The sequence below is a fragment of the Camelina sativa genome, chromosome 14 (genome assembly GCF_000633955.1).
Source record: "Camelina sativa cultivar DH55 chromosome 14, Cs, whole genome shotgun sequence".
Taxonomy (NCBI): domain Eukaryota; kingdom Viridiplantae; phylum Streptophyta; class Magnoliopsida; order Brassicales; family Brassicaceae; genus Camelina; species Camelina sativa.
In genome coordinates, this window is record NC_025698.1 from 19,122,716 (window position 1) to 19,140,190 (window position 17,475).

At 33.3% G+C, this 17,475-nt stretch overlaps 3 protein-coding genes across 5 annotated transcripts in view; all 3 read left to right on the forward strand.

Annotated features, from left to right (window-relative positions):
* Window positions 4,205–6,128, forward strand: LOC104743775 (zinc finger BED domain-containing protein RICESLEEPER 2-like). Its single transcript, XM_010464822.2, has 2 exons — window positions 4,205–5,450; window positions 5,546–6,128. The coding sequence occupies exons 1-2, from the start codon at window positions 4,253–4,255 to the stop codon at window positions 5,578–5,580; spliced, it is 1,233 nt and encodes a 410-aa protein (XP_010463124.1). The 5' UTR covers window positions 4,205–4,252; the 3' UTR covers window positions 5,581–6,128.
* Window positions 11,306–14,318, forward strand: LOC104741989 (NAC domain-containing protein 16-like). Its single transcript, XM_010462945.1, has 5 exons — window positions 11,306–11,750; window positions 11,981–12,258; window positions 12,363–12,782; window positions 12,901–13,498; window positions 13,716–14,318. The coding sequence occupies exons 1-5, from the start codon at window positions 11,576–11,578 to the stop codon at window positions 14,072–14,074; spliced, it is 1,830 nt and encodes a 609-aa protein (XP_010461247.1). The 5' UTR covers window positions 11,306–11,575; the 3' UTR covers window positions 14,075–14,318.
* LOC104741990 (NAC domain-containing protein 17) overlaps window positions 15,934–17,475 on the forward strand; it is a 3,785-nt gene continuing 2,243 nt past the window's right edge. Inside the window, exons 1-3 of one of the 3 annotated variants that reach the window (XM_019236146.1) lie at window positions 15,936–16,456; window positions 16,580–17,124; window positions 17,234–17,465. In XM_019236146.1, coding sequence (XP_019091691.1) covers window positions 16,270–16,456; window positions 16,580–17,124; window positions 17,234–17,465 — 964 coding nt within the window. In that variant the 5' untranslated portion in view covers window positions 15,936–16,269. Of the gene's footprint in view, window positions 16,457–16,579; window positions 17,125–17,233; window positions 17,466–17,475 lie in introns of all 3 variants that reach the window. The other 2 variants (XM_010462946.2, XM_019236145.1) reach the window with 2 other exon arrangements.

Genomic DNA, 17,475 nt, shown 5'->3' on the forward strand with positions numbered 1-17,475 from the left:
ATTAGGACATACATCTATTTATAAGAAAATAAGACCTCATTAAAATTTAATTTGATTTGAACATGTTCAAGATCATTTTTGTTAGCTTACTATTACTTAAAAACACATGTGAGTAAATTACGAACCTACTAAAAACTTCGTCAACAAAACCCTAAAATTGCATATTGATTATATTAATAAATTTAAGATTATTGGCTATTTATTTGACCGAATAAAAAGGAAACTTCATAAATTTTAATTTCATTCAATTAACAAAAAAAATAATGCTATAATATAACGGAACAACTTAAATGATATCATAAAAATAAAATCAGTCGTAAAGTAATTGAAAAATATTGATAAAAACTCATCATCTCACTTCTTCAAAGGTAGAGTTTATCTGTCTTAAGATTTGAGTTTTACCTTCACCATCGTACGATTATCTTCATGATATACGTTAAATATTTACAGACCAAAAAAAAGTAGGAATTTTTTAATAGATAGCCATAATTTTTCTAAATGTATAGTTATTGAACTAAAATTAGCGATAAATTCAGACATGATTCAAAAAGAGCATAATATATTTATAATATAATATTTTAATATGATAATACTTTTAAAAACATAGTTATTTGTTAAATATTGGTACTGTTAAAAACATAGTTATATGTTAAAGGAGCACAAATAAAAAAAGTATTTAAAATTTCAAAATGAGAAAAGAAGAAGTTTTGCATTAATGAGTTAATTTTCATATTAAAATTACTACAAGAAAACATATATGTTTCCACCGACCATACTCTGATCAATTTTAAAGTCGTCAATTTTTTTTGATAACGTCACAGTCATTCGGAAAAAGAATCAGAAAATCGTAAGAATTTATAAAGAATGAGTATGGGAAATTCGTCCGAAAGAATGATATGTAGTGTTTTAGGGTCTTTTAACCTTCTGTTTATATTCTTTTTGAGTCTGTCATCGAGTTTTCACCCGTCTTTTGTGTCTTTTGATTCTTATTTTTAATCGTCAGCATGTGTTAGGAAGTAACATTGGAATTGGAGACTTTTGGATCAGTTCGAGGCAAAGAAAGGGAAGTTTTGCAGATAAGGAAGAAAGATCGATTGGTTCCTCCAAACGATCAATCGATCCCGTTGCAAATTGACCGATGTAAAAACCCCAAAGAAAAGGGACCGCTCCCTTCCACCGATCGGTCGTCCTCCACCTAAGACGTCGAGAAAACATTTCCTGAGACCGAAGGACTGATCGGTCTATACTATGGACCGATCGGTCCACCCTTCTAACGAGCCAAATCGTTTTTTTTTTTTAACTGGATTTTACTTATATTTTATTATTTTGTAATGAGTATAACGTCTAATAAAACCAACTTTTCATGCCTTGTAGGAGATGGGGAAGAAGAGAGTACCCTCCACCAAGCACACCTCTACCGAAGAAGAATTTTTATGATAAGGATCATATGTTTGGTTATTTCCGCTGTTTGATTTGATTGTGGTTATATTGTTAGTGATTATGCACTAGTTTTAATAATTATATTAAAAAAAAACTGGTCTTCAGATATGTGGTGTTTTTAGGGTCTTTTAACCTTCTTTATATATTCTTTTTGAATATTTTTATCGAGTTTTTGTCTGTTTTTTGTGTCTTTGAAGTCATGAGAATGTGTTAGGAAGTACCATTGGAGTTAAAGGCTTTTAGACCAGTTCGAGGCTGAAACGACCCGATCTATTTTTTTTAATAAAAAATAAATAATAATAATAATAAATACTCTACAACTAGTGGTCTTATACCCACTAGCCACCTAACCACAAACACACAACAGCGGATAACAGAAACAATACTAATATCCAATAAATATCCAATAACAAATAGCCAATATCAAAGTATAGCAAAAATCCAATAACCAAACAACATGAAACATAGAACCACCAACCTAGCAATGTTCTAATGACCCAACTTTAGCAACCTAGCAATGCCAGACAACAACTAATCGAGTCCCTAGAACATCTTTCTCTTCATTGCCTTGATTCCACGATCATACTTTGCCTTTACCTGCACCACAAACACAAATTGAGATACATGAGTATTTAATAAACACTCAGTGAGGCAATCATTCCATCGACTCGGCTATACACACAAGCAACTGAGATACCAATGTCCAAAACAAACAACAAACAAAGCAAACAAACCAGGAAGCAAACATAGTCTCGCTGGAAGGGAGGTGTCGACCGACACTGGCACTTGGTGTCGACCGACACTACCTCACAGTGTCGACCGATGCTGCTCACTGGTGTCGACCAACACCCTCATGGTGTCGATCAACACTGACTCTGCAATCGCGAACCGCTCGAAGCCAAGAGTCGAATCTCGCTTCCCATCACCTCCAATCCGTCCAATACTCAATCCCAAGGCCATATGAATCCGTAGGAATCCTATAGAAACCATAACAAGCAAGAAAACACCACAAAAAACACCAAACAAGCAAGACAAAGGAAATTTCATGCTTAGCTCAGTCGTGGTCATGCTCTCACCTCTTTGCAGGAAGATTCTGACCAACAGCAACGAATCCAACCCTCCTAGCAAGCTTCTAGCTCCTTCTGAGCTTTAGATCTCACAAGAACAACCCAGAAATCTCACAATCTCTCTAAAACTCTTAAGAACACTTGTTTTCTCTCTTTTCTCTCAAAAACAAGAGAAACGGCGACAACACAACCTTCCCCAAATCCCTTTTATGTCGACAAAACACTTAAATCACTCGGTTTAATGGTTTTCCCTAAACCAAACCGATCTAAATCGAGCTGGTCGAACCAGAGAATAATGGGGTCGATCGACACTACCCTTGGTGTCGATCGACACCCATCCCTAAAACGCAAAGTTTGGTTCGCGGATGTTACAGAGGCAAAGAAAGAGAAGTTCTGCAAACAAGGAAGAAAGATCGATCGGTCCTTCCAAGTGATCGATCGATCCCGTTACAAAGTGACTGACGTAAAAAAATCTGAAGCAAAGGGACTGGTCTGAGACCGAAGGAATGAAGGTCGACCCTTCTGACGAGCTGAATTGGTTTTCCTTAACCGAATTTTACTTCTATTTTCTGTATTGGCTATAAAAAAACCCTCAAAACCTAAGACACGGTTTACGTTCTTTTCTGAGTTTTTTGTGCAACACTTGAGACCTTTTGAAGCTATTTTTGGAGATTAGAGATTCATTCATCTTTTTAAAAAATTTGGAAAAGAATTATAAACTCTTTGCTTTTTATTTCATCAATCTAATTATGTTTTCCTCATTTCTTTGTGTTGTTAATTTCAATATGTGTGACTAGTTCCCCTAATTGGGTTTTAGGGTTCTAAGTAGGAGATTCAATAATTTAATGGTTTAGTTGTCTACTAGGGAAATCTATTTCTTTGTGGTTTTTTGATTCATATGATTTTAATTTTAGAATAGAATTGAGCACCTTGTTCTAGATTCTAGGTTTTTCTATACATCAAAAGTGTTCGATAGAATGCCTGAACTAATATGAATTGAGCAATATTTCTCTAGCCTGCGAAAGTTAATGTGATGGAATATTATGAACTAAGTGGACTTATTTGATAATGCAAATTTGATAAGGGGGTTACAAATAAAAGTTTAGTGATTGAGTAGTCAAATTTAGTGACTAATACCTTGAAAGAGGATTAATCGAATTTTGTGTTCATGTTTAAGAACGGTTGTCAATTATTGAATTCTTTGTTTCATTTTATCCATTACTCATGTATCTCTAAAATACCATATGAGTATATGATCCAATGTTTTAAATCTCATAAATTAAATTGTTTTATTTCTTTGCATTTTTATTTTACAATTTTGAAAACCAACAAACATTCATTCGTTTTAGCTATTTACAGATCTCGAAAATCTGTAGTATATCATTGATCCTTGTGTATTCGTCTCCACATATATTGTCTCACAGTTAAGTGTATCGAGTAATTACTCGAACAATGAAAGAACATCACAAAATTATCAGAAAAACCGTGACACATTTTATCGTTGGTTTTTATATCCGGCAAGTTTCGAACAAACTTTTAAAATCGTCTAATGTCATTGAAATCTCTCACTCATTAAAGCAAGTCATTGTATTTGATTTAGCAGGTCCAAAATAATTAAATTTACTGTATCATTTTTAACTAGTGTCTAACAGATTTGGATAGTTCTGNTATTATCTGGTTGTATGATGCATGTCCGTTGTTGTGCCCATATATTGAACCTCATTGTCAAAGATGGTTTCAGTGAAATGAGTAAGAGTGTAGCTGCAGTTCGTAATGCTGTGGTGTATGTGAGAGCTTCAGGTAATAGGCTTGAATCATTTGAGCATAAGCTAGATTCAGGGAGAATTACTAGAGGTAGTTTGACTTTGGATGTCAGAACTAGATGGAACTCTACATTTCTCATGTTGACTAGAGCTCTTAAGTTTAGACACGGGTTTGACAAGATGGAAGCAGAAGACAAGCTTTACAGTGATCATTTTCTAGAAATGGATAATGGTCAAATGAGAGTTGGGCCTCCGTTGAAAGCTGATTGGGATAAGGTTGATGGATTGATTGATATTCTCACAGTCTTCTACCAATCTACATTAGTTGTTTCAGCATCTACGACGGTTTGCTCTCATAAAGTCTATAGTGAGATTTGTGATATTGATAATCATCTAACTACAGTGAGTAAGAGTGCTGATCTGGATTTAAGTGTTAAAGCTGAAGCAATGAGAGGGAAATTTGACAAGTACTGGGATGGTTTAGATAATATCAATAGGCTTTTGATTATTGCTAGTGTCTTTGATCCTAGGAATAAGATGAAGTTTGCTAATCTGTGTTTTGAAACCCTATATGGTAAAGGGTCGTTGCAATCTAAGTGGCTTGGTGAGTCAGTATCTGATGTTATGGTTAAGTTGTTTGAGGAGTATAATACAAATCGATCTAACCCACCAGGTTTTGCATCATCAGCCTCTCAAGGTGGGACAACTGCTGGAGGACATCGCCCTGCTTATCATGTTGCGGATGTTGAAGTCAAAGTGGGGACTGAGGGGATGGCTTCTGTTTACAACAAGTTGGTTAATGAAGAGGGATATGATGAAACAAAGACAGAGCTTGATATATACTTAAAGGAAAGCGTTGAGAATCCAAAGAGCAGTTTATTAGGAACCGAATATGATGTGTTGTCATGGTGGAGGTTCAATTCAACAAGGTTTCCAGTTTTATCTGAACTAGCTAGAGATATTCTAGCTATGCAAGTTTCTTCAGTTGCTTCGGAGTCTGCTTTTAGCACTAGTGGTCAGATTCTTGTTCCACAAAGGAGTTGCTTAACTCATTACATGATTGAGGTCTTGATGTGCACTGAACAATGGATGAAGGCTGACCATCACATAGGTGAAAAGGGAGTGGAAAACTTTGCACAAATGGTTGCTGATATTGAAGAGCAAGATCAACTTGAAAAAGGTAACACATCCAGATTTTAAGTTTACCAATTGTCTGCCTTTTGTCTTGTTGTCAATGTTTAAAAGCTTAATGATTATATGTTTTTCATTGTGTAGAGTTTCAGTTCGCAAGTGAAGAACAAGGCAATTAAACAAACACACGACAATGACTCATGTACCTTTCTTAGTATTCCTTCTTTTTAAGAACCGAGTATATTATTATGTATTCTGACTTTGTGATCTAATATATTTCAGGCAGTAGGAGAAAAAAAGAAGTTGCAGATGGAAGAACTACCAGTTTGATTCTACTACTTTTCAAATCTCAAACTCTAAACCTTATTCTCCTTTAATCTCTTTAACTCTTTCTACCTTTTGAAACTTGATATCTGATAACATGTTCTTATTGTTGGGATTGTTTTGAATGATTGTAACTTTTGAACTATTGTACTTGTAGTTTCGGATAATTTTGGGTGTTATTTAGTAGGTTTGTATATTTAAGAACCAAACCCATTAATAACCGAAATTTTCGGTTCTGGTTCGGTTCTTATATCAACTATCCAAACCAACCCGAACCGAATGAGTACCGAACCGGAACCGATCCGATTAGATTCGGTTCTCTTATGGATAGTAAATTCAATATCCAAAATACCCGATACCCGAATGGATATACCCGAACCCGAACCGAATACCCGAACGCCCAGGACTAGATTTGGAGAAAATAGTCAAAACTATTCAAGATTTCAAACCATCACGTTGAAAAACCAAACAAATTTGGTTGCATGTATTCGTTTTTGACAAGCTTGTGACGAAAAATTAGGCCTAGGTATTTGATTACATGGATTAGATCTGGATCGGTTCTTTCCGGCTTTGGAGTTTTGGGTCAAGAGGTTAAGTTCCTCTTCGGTTATGTGAAATTATTGGTTTGGTGCAATTTGGATTCGAGTATATTTTGGATTCGGACCCGAGTTTTTGGGTCATCGGTTTTAGTACCAAATTTGCTTACACTTCGGATTAGTTACTTTATATCCGAATTACCCTAAAGTATAAACTACTTAAAAATTGTTATTGTAGTACCTAAATATACTTGAATTTTTTGAAATTACATTATATATCAAAAATATATATATATATATTATCCAAATATATGTAAATTACTAGAAAATATATATGTAAATTACTAGAAATTTTTTATTATGTTTCTCCAGATCTAGGGATTTAGGTCTCATTAGGGTATTTTGCCAGTTTTGGTTTGGTTTGATACCTCTATTTTGGTTTGGTTTTGAGTCGGGTCTTCAGTTATGGGTTTTTTGTCGGCATTAATTTTTCTCACAAAAAATCTCATTTCCGGAAATCAACAATGTTATCTAGATGTAATCCTAATTTCTAAGAGAGCCTAAAGCGAAACTCAAATCGTAAACAATAAATATCAACAACACGCTTGAAATATACTCCCTCCATTTCAAAATATAGCATGTTTTAGTGAAAACACACATATTAATAAATAATTACTTTTAAAAAGTTTAACCAATTATAAACAAGTGTGCATAATGTAAAATATAAATTTAATCTAAAAGTTGCATAGAAAGTTGGAAACATCCTATATTATGAAACAAAAATACTTCTCTAAAATTCTATATTATGAAACGGAGGAAGTATTAATTTGGGTTTGATTTGTAAAAAATTTGGGTTTTAGATTTTATTATTGAATTGATATATTAATTTATTTTTGAGTTCTTTAAAATTATAAAAAAATAGAATTTTTAGTTTGAAAAATATTTTTGGATTTTTAGTATAATTTCTTCATAAATATTCAACAATTTTTTCGACAAAGTTTTCCATCAGTACATGTTGTTTTCGACGAATTTGTGATTTTAAATTTCAAAATATGAGTATTTGTTGTATTGAAAGAAGTTGTATCATCTACGTAACCAAAGTGATTTCAAACTAACAATATATAAAAAACACTCTCAGTTCTAAAATACGGTGGTGAATGAGGAAAGACTTAGGTTGTTGGTTCATAAATTTTAATTGATTTATTATTCTACATATAATTTAGAAATTCTCACATATTTTAAAATTAGTCATGTGGATTTTAAAATAACCAGATTAATATATTACCATCGTAATTGAGTTCACAAGCTGAGAGAGGGTGATAGGAAGGGGATCATGCATGGTTGGGCGAGGGTGAACGGCTGATTTCATCGATTTATATAAATAACTTTGTGTTAAGGAAAACGAGATGGTATTAAAAGCTCTACAAGACTCATCTCAAGGGGAAAGATGATCAAAACAAAAACACGAGTATGGAATCTAGACCGCAAGAAGAAATCTACTTTGGAGGAAGTTATAAAATGTAACATTACCACATATTATGAAGTGTAACATTGCTTCTTCATGGATTAATAGCTCCTTAACTAATTACAAGAGATGAGTTAGTGTTTCATGCTAGAGACGCTTTTCCAAGCATAGATGAGTGATGCGCTATGTTGCATTTTGTAAGCACTTTAGACTTTACAAAACCTGCATATTATCCGAGTGGTATTAATCTCAGACAATGTATCCGACGATAGAGGCAACTAATAACCATCAGGATTAACCAAGTCTCCTTGGTCCAGTGGTAAAACAAGAAAAGTCCCGCCATCTGTATTCAAATAGCATTAACCATCAAGATTGGTCAAGGTATTATTATCTCTAAAGAGAAATTCATGGCATAAATAAATAGGTTTAACAGATGGGATGGTCATCGAATAGCAGTTTCTACTAATAAAGTGGCGCATCATTGTTTTTTTTTCCTTCTTTGTAGTAATTTGTTTTAGACTCGACGTTTGCTTCTTAAAAAAAAAATTTATTTTTGACTAATGATCATTCTGCAAATTTTGTTAAACAATTTTATTTTATTTATACCTTGCGATTTATGTAATTGTGATATACAGACTTGAGTCATATTTGTTTTTTTTTTCTTTAAAATGTTAGTTTCATAAGTATTCAACTAATATTAGTACTAGGTTTTGAACCCATGATATATTTTGATGAAAATTATATATAATTGATGATGGTAATAAAATATTATCTTATAAAAATATTTAAATTAGTATTAAAGAAAAAAATTAAATTTCAGATACACAATTTTTTAAAATATAAAAATCAGTTGTGTTATAATATCAAATCTGATAAATAAAAAAATCATGAACTTAACTCGACGTCCAGGCGAGGCGAATCAAACTGATGACCTCACATATCCTAAACCAATTATTTGACCACCAAAAAAATAAAACAATTTTATCATCATGTATTTAACTCGTTTTCATATTTAATTGATCGCTATCACCTATATTTTCGTGTTTTTTATTCAATGTTTTCTTATTTTTCATATTCTTTCTAGTCATTTTCATTATCAAATTTTGTGGTAATTGTCATCGTTACTTTTACCGTCTGGTTCTTTGTTATACTCTTTTCTTCTTCCTTGTCAACTTCTTCACATTTTTCCACTTAAAACCCTTTTTTTAGACTACCACACAACTTGTTAACCCATCAAACTCCAATAACAAAATCATTTCTTTTCTCACAAAAATAAAAAATAAGATAAAAAATAAAAAATTAATGAAAGAATATCAACTCATCTATATAATCATACACAAAAATATGTTTTACAGCTCATAAGAAATAAAAAGCACAAACGTAGATAAATAAGATAATTTATGTTTTACAGCAATATTTATAATATTTTAAACTTTTAAAAGGTTTCAAAATATAAAATTTGAACCTTTTAAAAAGTTTCAATACTTATAATATTTTAAACTTTTAAAATTTAAAAATTATAAAATTTAAAAACTTTTTAAAAGCTAAGAACTTTTAAAATCTATATATGATTGATGATGGTAATAAAATATTATCTTATAAAAAAATTTAAATTAGTATTAAGAAAAAAAAATTAAATTTCAGTTGCACAATTTTTAAAAATATAAAAATCAATTGTGTTATAAAATCAAATCTGATAAATAAAAAAATCATGAATTTAACTCGACGTCCAGGCGAGGCGAATCAAACTGATAACCTCACATATCCTAAACCAATTCTTTGACCACAAAAAAAATGAAACAATTTTATAATCATGAATTTAACTCGTTTTCATATTTAATTGATCGCTACCACCTATGTTTTCATGTTTTTTATTCAATGTTTTCTTAGTCTTCATATTCTTTCTTGTCATTTTCATTGTCAAATTTTGTGTTAATTGTCATCGTAACTTTTACCGTTTGGTTCTTCGTTATACTCTTTTTTTTCTTCTTTCTCGTCAACTTCTTCACATTCTTCCACTGAAAAACCTTTTTTTAGACTACCACACAACTTGTTAACCCATCAAACTCCAAGAACAAAATTATTTCTTTTCTCATAAAATTTGTGAAATTCATGATTACCAGCATAATCAACACATGCACCCAATTATTGACACTTTTATCCATATACTTATTTGGTTTTAGATCCACGCGTTTAGAAACTTCTCAAACCAAAATCCTTACTTAGTTTATAATATTTTAAAAACATAATAAAATATACTAATAATTATTTATTTAATATGAATCATATGATATATAGAAATATGAGTACACTATAAGAACATATTAATTATAAATAAATAATATCAATTATTTATATCATCAAATAATATCAACCGTATCATATTATCAAATAACCGTAACCGTATATAACAATAACCGCTTGAACCGTAACCATATTTAAACGTAACCTTTTAACCGTTTGTTAAATGGTTCTGGTTAAGGTTACAAAAATTTCTAACTATAACCGATAGTTAATAAACCTTAACCGTGACAACTGTAACCCTGGTCATGCCTATGTATAGCTAATAAAAAATGTGTGTTTGTCGTCCATCTTTCTTCTTTAAATCTCAAAATTTGACTCAAACATCAAGTTAAAGTCTTGCGATGTCAATCCTTCTTCCCTAGACCCAAAAATAAACTCATCTATAAAATCATACACAAAAATAAATTTTACAGCTCATAAGAAATAAAAAGCACAAATGTAGATAAATAAGATAATTTATGTTTTGCATCAATATTTATAATATTTTAAACTTTTAAAAGGTTTCGAAATATAAAATTTGAACCTTTTAAAAATTTTCAATATTTATAATATTTTAAACTTTTAAAATTTAAAACTTATAATATTTATTTTTTTTAAAAGCTAAGAACTTTTAAAAGTTTTAATATTTATAATATTTAAACTTTTAAAAATTTCAATATTTATAATATTTAAACTTTTAAATTTTTTAAATATTATAATATTTTTTTGAAACTGTTTAAAGTTTTAATTTGATCAAATAAAAAACCAGATCAAACCAAATAAAACTTTTAAACTTGGACGCCTCATAAATCAAGTTTTCCTGCTCATTTGTTGTTGGAAGCATATTAATCTTATTTATAATGGTTCTGAACCATTGTCTAAAAAATTTCTAGCCGATGTAGGATGTTGTGCTTAGTTCTTTGATTTCCATAAATTTAAAATTTTCCTCTTTCTAAAAAATTCTGTAAATTTAAAAAATGTTAATGAATAACATATTAAATCATGATAAGTTGTTTAAAATAATTTTTAATATAAAAAATTATAGAAATTGTATAAAATGTTAATAAGTGATATGTTAAATTTTTATTGGTAGTTTAAAATTTTATGTGAATGGCCTTGTTATTTATATAAAAAACTTATAGCTCATAGTTATTAGTATAGATTCAACTTTATGTTGGTAAAATATCCTAAAAGTCAAATAAATAAATAAAATTGTAGGCCACTTGGACGTATCCCAAAAAGCCCAGCAGATTCTCCGAAACTTCGTTTAGTCAGAAGCTGACACATAAAAAAAAACCAAACCAAATCATTCCTTTTAACTCAATCCAAAAAAAACTTACTCCTATCGCCGATAAAAAAAAACCCTAAAAAATCTTCATCAATCCTCGCTCTCTTGTTCCGTTCGATCGTCGCTGTTCTTTTTTCACCGTGTTATGTAGGTTTGATCTCGTTTGTCTCCACTGACAAAAACTCGTGAGAGGCGAAAGAGAAAGGGTGTGTGTTCTGTTTTATTTTTTTAAGGGTTTACTTCTCGTTGACCCCAATCGATTCTGATTGTTATCGGAGATGGCTGATTCGTGTTTCAAAGCGGGTAAGTTTAGCGCACCTGGGTTTCGATTTCACCCGACTGATGAGGAGCTTGTTGTTTATTATCTTAAGAGGAAGATCTGTGGTAGAAAGCTTCGTATCAACGCCATTGGTGTCGTTGATGTTTACAAAGTCGACCCTTCTGAATTGCCTGGTAACTTTTTTCATCCTCTTTCTCTTTGTAGGTATCCTGATCAATTATAGTTTTGGTTGTTGATGATTCGTTGATTATGTGATTACTAGTAAGCCTCTGTTAATGAATCCGTTTCTGTCTTGTGATTTTGAACATTTCTTGATTTTCATATATAATCATTTTCTCTGTTGTTTTCTCACAATGTTTTGGGTTCACAATAACTTCTCTAACACGGCTGAATGTACGTACAGGTCTGTCGATGTTGAAGACGGGAGATAGACAGTGGTTCTTTTTCACTCCGAGGAATAGGAAGTATCCAAACGCAGCTAGGTCAAGCAGAGGCACTGTAACTGGGTATTGGAAGGCTACAGGAAAGGATCGAGTCATTGAGTATAATTCAAGATCGGTTGGACTCAAGAAGACTCTTGTTTTCTATAGAGGTCGGGCTCCTAATGGTGAGCGGACTGATTGGGTGATGCATGAGTATACAATGGATGAATATGAGCTTGGGAGATGTAAGAACGCCAAGGTATTATTATATATTTATAGCTCTTTGTCAAAATTATATCTCCTGGTCTCAGTTCATTATTAATTCGTAGTTAACTAAGCTTCTTTTTTTATTTATTTCTACAGGAGTATTATGCTGTTTATAAGCTGTACAAGAAAAGTGGGGCTGGTCCCAAAAATGGTGAACAGTATGGTGCTCCGTTCCAAGAAGAAGAATGGGTTGATAGTGATAGTGAAGAGGGCGATAACGTTGCTGTACCGGATGATCCGGCTGTGGTCCACTATGAGAACTGTCGTCCTATGGATGATCCTGTGGTTCACTACGAGAACTGTCGTCGTATGGATGATTCTGTGGTCCACTATGACAACAGTCGTCGTATGGATGATCCTGTGGTTCACTATGAGAACAGTCGTCGTATGGATGATACTAAATTTTGCAATCCTGTCAATGTTCGGTTACAGGACATCGAGAAGCTTCTCAATGAAATTCCAGATGCACCCGGGGTTACTACAAGACAATTTAACGGGTTTACTGGTGTTCCGCAGGTCTGTTTCTTCTCTCTTGCTATGAGTAATAATATGGTTTTGCTACCAACATATTATTTGGCTTAGGCTTTTTTTTTTTTTGGTGCTTCCTTCACTAACTGAATACTTGTATTTGTAGGGTAATAGCGCAGGAGAGATACAGAGCACATTGCTGAATAGTTCTTCTGGAGAGTTTGTTGACCCCCGGAACACTGGAGTGTTCTTGCCAAATAGCCAGCCATACAACAGGCAGTCTAGTTTTCAGTCCGGTCTCAAGTCTAAAAATTCATTTGAGGCTACCTCTGGTATGTCACCACTTCTAGATTTTGAGAAGGAGGACTACATTGAAATGAATGATCTTCTGATCCCTGAACTCGGAGCTTCTTCAACTGAGATATCCACACATTTCTTGAACAATGGTGAAGTCAGTGACATTAGTGAATTCGACCAATTGTTCCATGACATTTCCATGTCTTTGGATGCAGACCCTGTTTTTCAGGGAACTTCTACAGATCTGTCTTCTCTGAGTAATTTTGCTAACAACACATCAGACCAAAGGCAGCAATTCATTTATCAACAGTTGGACCAGACCCTTGAGAACCAGCAGAATAACTTCATGCATCCTAGTACAACTCTTAATCAGTTCACTGACAGTATGTGGTTTAAAGATGGTCAGGCTGTTCTCTTTGACCAACAACCACAATCTTCTTCTGGAGTATTCACTTCACATTCAACAGGTACTTAAAAGTCTCAAACTCGCATTCACTTATGTTGTCTGCCAAGTTATTTCCCATGAATTAAAACTGTTTTTTTTTCTGCATTTGTTTTTGAATTGAACCAAGAAGTGTATATATGATTACTCATAATACACTGGGTATGCCCTTTTGTTTAGATATTGAAACGTAATAACCTTAGGCCTTTTTACTGAGACTTTGTGAATACCAATTTGCTTAGGTGTGAAGCCTGAGTCTATGAATCCTACTGTGAGTGTAAATGCCCAAAACAAGGAAGGCCAAAATGGTGGTGGAACAAAGAGCCAGTTCTCATCAGCTCTGTGGGAATTATTGGAATCGATACCTTCAACACCAGCCTCTGCCTGTGAGGGTCCTCTTAACCAGACCTTTGTGCGTATGTCTAGCTTCAGCCGCATCAGGTTCAATGGAACGTCAGTGACTAGTAAAAAAGTCACAGTAGCAAAGAAGCGTATTAGTAACAGAGGATTTCTTCTGTTATCAATTATGGGTGCTTTGTGTGCCATCTTCTGGGTGTTCATAGCCACCGTTGGAGTTATGGAAAGACCCTGCCTCTCGTGATCTAGGCTCTTGATTCAGGATAAGTTTAGAAGAAAGCAATTCAACATTAGTGATTATGGAATCTTTGATTTATGTATAGAGTTTGAAAGAGCTAAGAAAAATAATTTTTAAAGGGTTTTTTTTTTTTTTTTTTTTTTCCTTTCTCAATTAGACTTTAATTCCCTTATGGGTGTTCAGTGCCACAATAATTTGAAGTTTGTTAACTTTTCTTTGTTTTTGAAGTCAAAGTAAAAGGTGTTGTCAATCCAACGAACGTTATAGAGGAATGACAACCTATATGGTATATGTGAGATGTCACTTTATTGGTTACGCTCCCCACATTAGATTGTCATTAGATTATTCAAGAGAAGCCTTCTAAAACTAATGTCCAATTTCTCAACTCTAAAATAATCAATACGTACATCTCTGTTTCACAAAAGCACTTTTTGACATATTGCGGATGTTCAAGCAGAGTGGAGTCCTAAGATGACAAATATGAAATATGCAACGATTTAAAACGTACTAATTTAACTCCCAATCAACTCAACTTCTTCTCTATTTTTCATATTTGCCAAATTTAGCAAACAAGTCGATCCAGGTTTTATAGCTACTCTTTCTTTATTCAATAGTATCATTTTCTCTCTTTCAGACACACTGATTGTGACACTTCTCTCCCATACAACGGAGAAGGCGTGTCACTTTCCTACAAACTCTAGTATTTAATGATCACATCCATCATCCGAACACATTCATGATTCATAAACTTCTTATTTAAAATCCTTTTAAAAGAAAAAAAAAACATTTTTGACACAAAAAAAAAAACATTTCTTATAACATCTTTACATGATAAAATTTGGGAAAATAATTCCCAATAATAAACTTTTTCTTCACCAAACATATAACGAATCGTACGTGGTACAGTGCTTCATTACAAATTGACAACGCTATATGTTATACGTGTTACCTGTAAAACATGACACGTTAATTGGTTCGTTTCAAAGGCTTTTTTTACATTACACCCAAGTGAAGAAAAACGACCTAATTCGAATATCAAATTAAATCGGACCGATTCTCATTTCATATAGGTTGGAGACTTGGAGTTGTTGGAGATTATGCATACGTTATATATATATATATATATGTGTGTGATAATGTAAATGCTGAAAAAGTATTTTTACAAGGATGATGAAATGTTGGCTAAAATTCCTGCAAATCTTAGCCCAAAAATGGAATATTACAAAAGAAATGATCTAATGGTGTTCTCATTACATTAACTAGCTAGAGTAGCAAAATTGTTTGTCTACATGTGTCTTATTCACAACGAGAGTCGATGGATAAACACTCAATGAACATATCATAACTCGAACGACTATACATATTTAAGCTCTTTGAATTCAAAAAATGGTTTAGCATTTTAAGATGTTAGATATCATTTGAACGTTTGTGGTTTTTGAAGTAGTTTTTTCGCTTTAGTTTTGCAATAACTTATTTTGTAGACTTGAATTTAGTTTTTGAGTGTGTTAAAAAAAATTTCGTTAAAACAAAATCTATAATTTTTGGGTTTTCTCCCGCAAAAACCATTGATAAGTTTATTTTTTTTTTTTTTTGTTTTCTGAAAAAAAATAAAATGATCGTCAAAATAAAACCAACAACTAAAAAAACTACCATTCAAATTTAAAAAAAAAAAATTACACCGGAAAAAAAAAAACCAAAATCTAAAAAAAATTTAAAAAACTACAATATTCTTCATGCATGCAGTCAATTCATAATTAATGGGCTGGAACAAGTGTATATTGAGCCCATTAGGCTCTCACAAACTTTGTAAGTCCAAGTGATCGCGAAGGCTGCTAAGTATAGCACCAAAGCAAAGCTGAAAATATCTTTCTTCTCAGATAGCCAACCAAATCAACTCAAATCTCATTTCTCCTTCTTTACCATTTTTGTTCTCTTCTCTTCTCTTCTCTCTGGCCGATCAAACCCTAGGATTTTCAAACCGTTCAATCGCCGAGGGTTGCTCTCACTGTCATGTAGGTTTGATTCTTCTTCTCTTCTGGATCTTGAGCGACGAAGAGAAGAAGAGATCTGAGGTCTTCTGCGAGAGAGAGATAAAGATTTGCTCCCTCGTTGACCCGATCGGTTCTTTTTTTGTTTTCTTTCTTTAATCGCTTGAGAATTTTCAATTATTTTCGAGAAATCTGCTCTGATTCGTTACGTAGATGGCGGAATCATCTCCTGATTCGTGTTTTAAAGGAGGCAAATTTAGTGCTCCAGGGTTTAGATTTCACCCGACTGATGAAGAGCTTGTCATGTATTATCTCAAGAGGAAGATTTGTAGGAAGAGGCTTAGAGTTAACGTTATTGGTGTCGTTGATGTTTACAAAATGGATCCTCAGGAATTGCCTGGTAAACAAACCATTTCATCTCTTTCTCTTATTTGATTCGAGATTAGATTTGGTTATCGTTGACTACTTGCTAAAAGGAATATGAGATAAAGTTGCATCAACTGATTTCGTTTCGTTGACACAGGTCAATCGATGTTGAAGACAGGAGATAGACAGTGGTTCTATTTCACTCCAAGGAGTAGGAAGTATCCAAACGCAGCTAGGTCAAGCAGAGGCACTGAGACTGGGTATTGGAAGGCTACAGGGAAGGATCGAGTCATTGAGTATAATTCAAGATCTGTAGGACTCAAGAAGACTCTTGTTTTCTATAGAGGCCGGGCACCTAATGGTGAGCGGACTGATTGGGTGATGCACGAGTACACAATGGATGAAGACGAACTAGGGAGATGTAAGTACCCCCAGGATTACTATGCTCTTTATAAGCTGTTCAAGAAGAGTGGGGCTGGTCCTAAGAATGGTGAGCAGTATGGTGCTCCTTTCCAAGAAGAGGAATGGGTTGATGATGACAATGAAGATGAGAACACTGTTGCTGTACCAGATCAACCTGTGGTTCGTTATGAGGATGAGAGGCGACTTTTCAATCCTGTCAGTCTTCAGTTAGAGGATATCGATGTGCTTCTCAATGGTATCCCAGATGCACCTGGTGTTCCTCCAAGATGTATTCCTCAGGTCAGTTTCTTCTCTCTTTGAATGAGAAAGATGATTTTACCACCAAGGTCTTGTTTTACATGTTCGTTTTGTTGCGATTTGCTCACTAAATGGATTATTTTAATTGCAGGTGCACAGTGAGGAAGAGCTGCAGAGCACGTTGGTGAATGATTCTGCTAGAGATTTTGTACCAAACAGCCAGCCATACAACAGGCCCTCAAGTTTTGACTCTTTAGAGACCACTGAAGCCACGTCAGTACCTCTGGTGTTTGAGAAGGAGGATTTCATTGAAATGGATGATCTTCTGATACCTGAACTTGGAGCTTCTTCAACTGAGAAAGCCGCACAGGTCTCCAACCATGGTGAATTCGG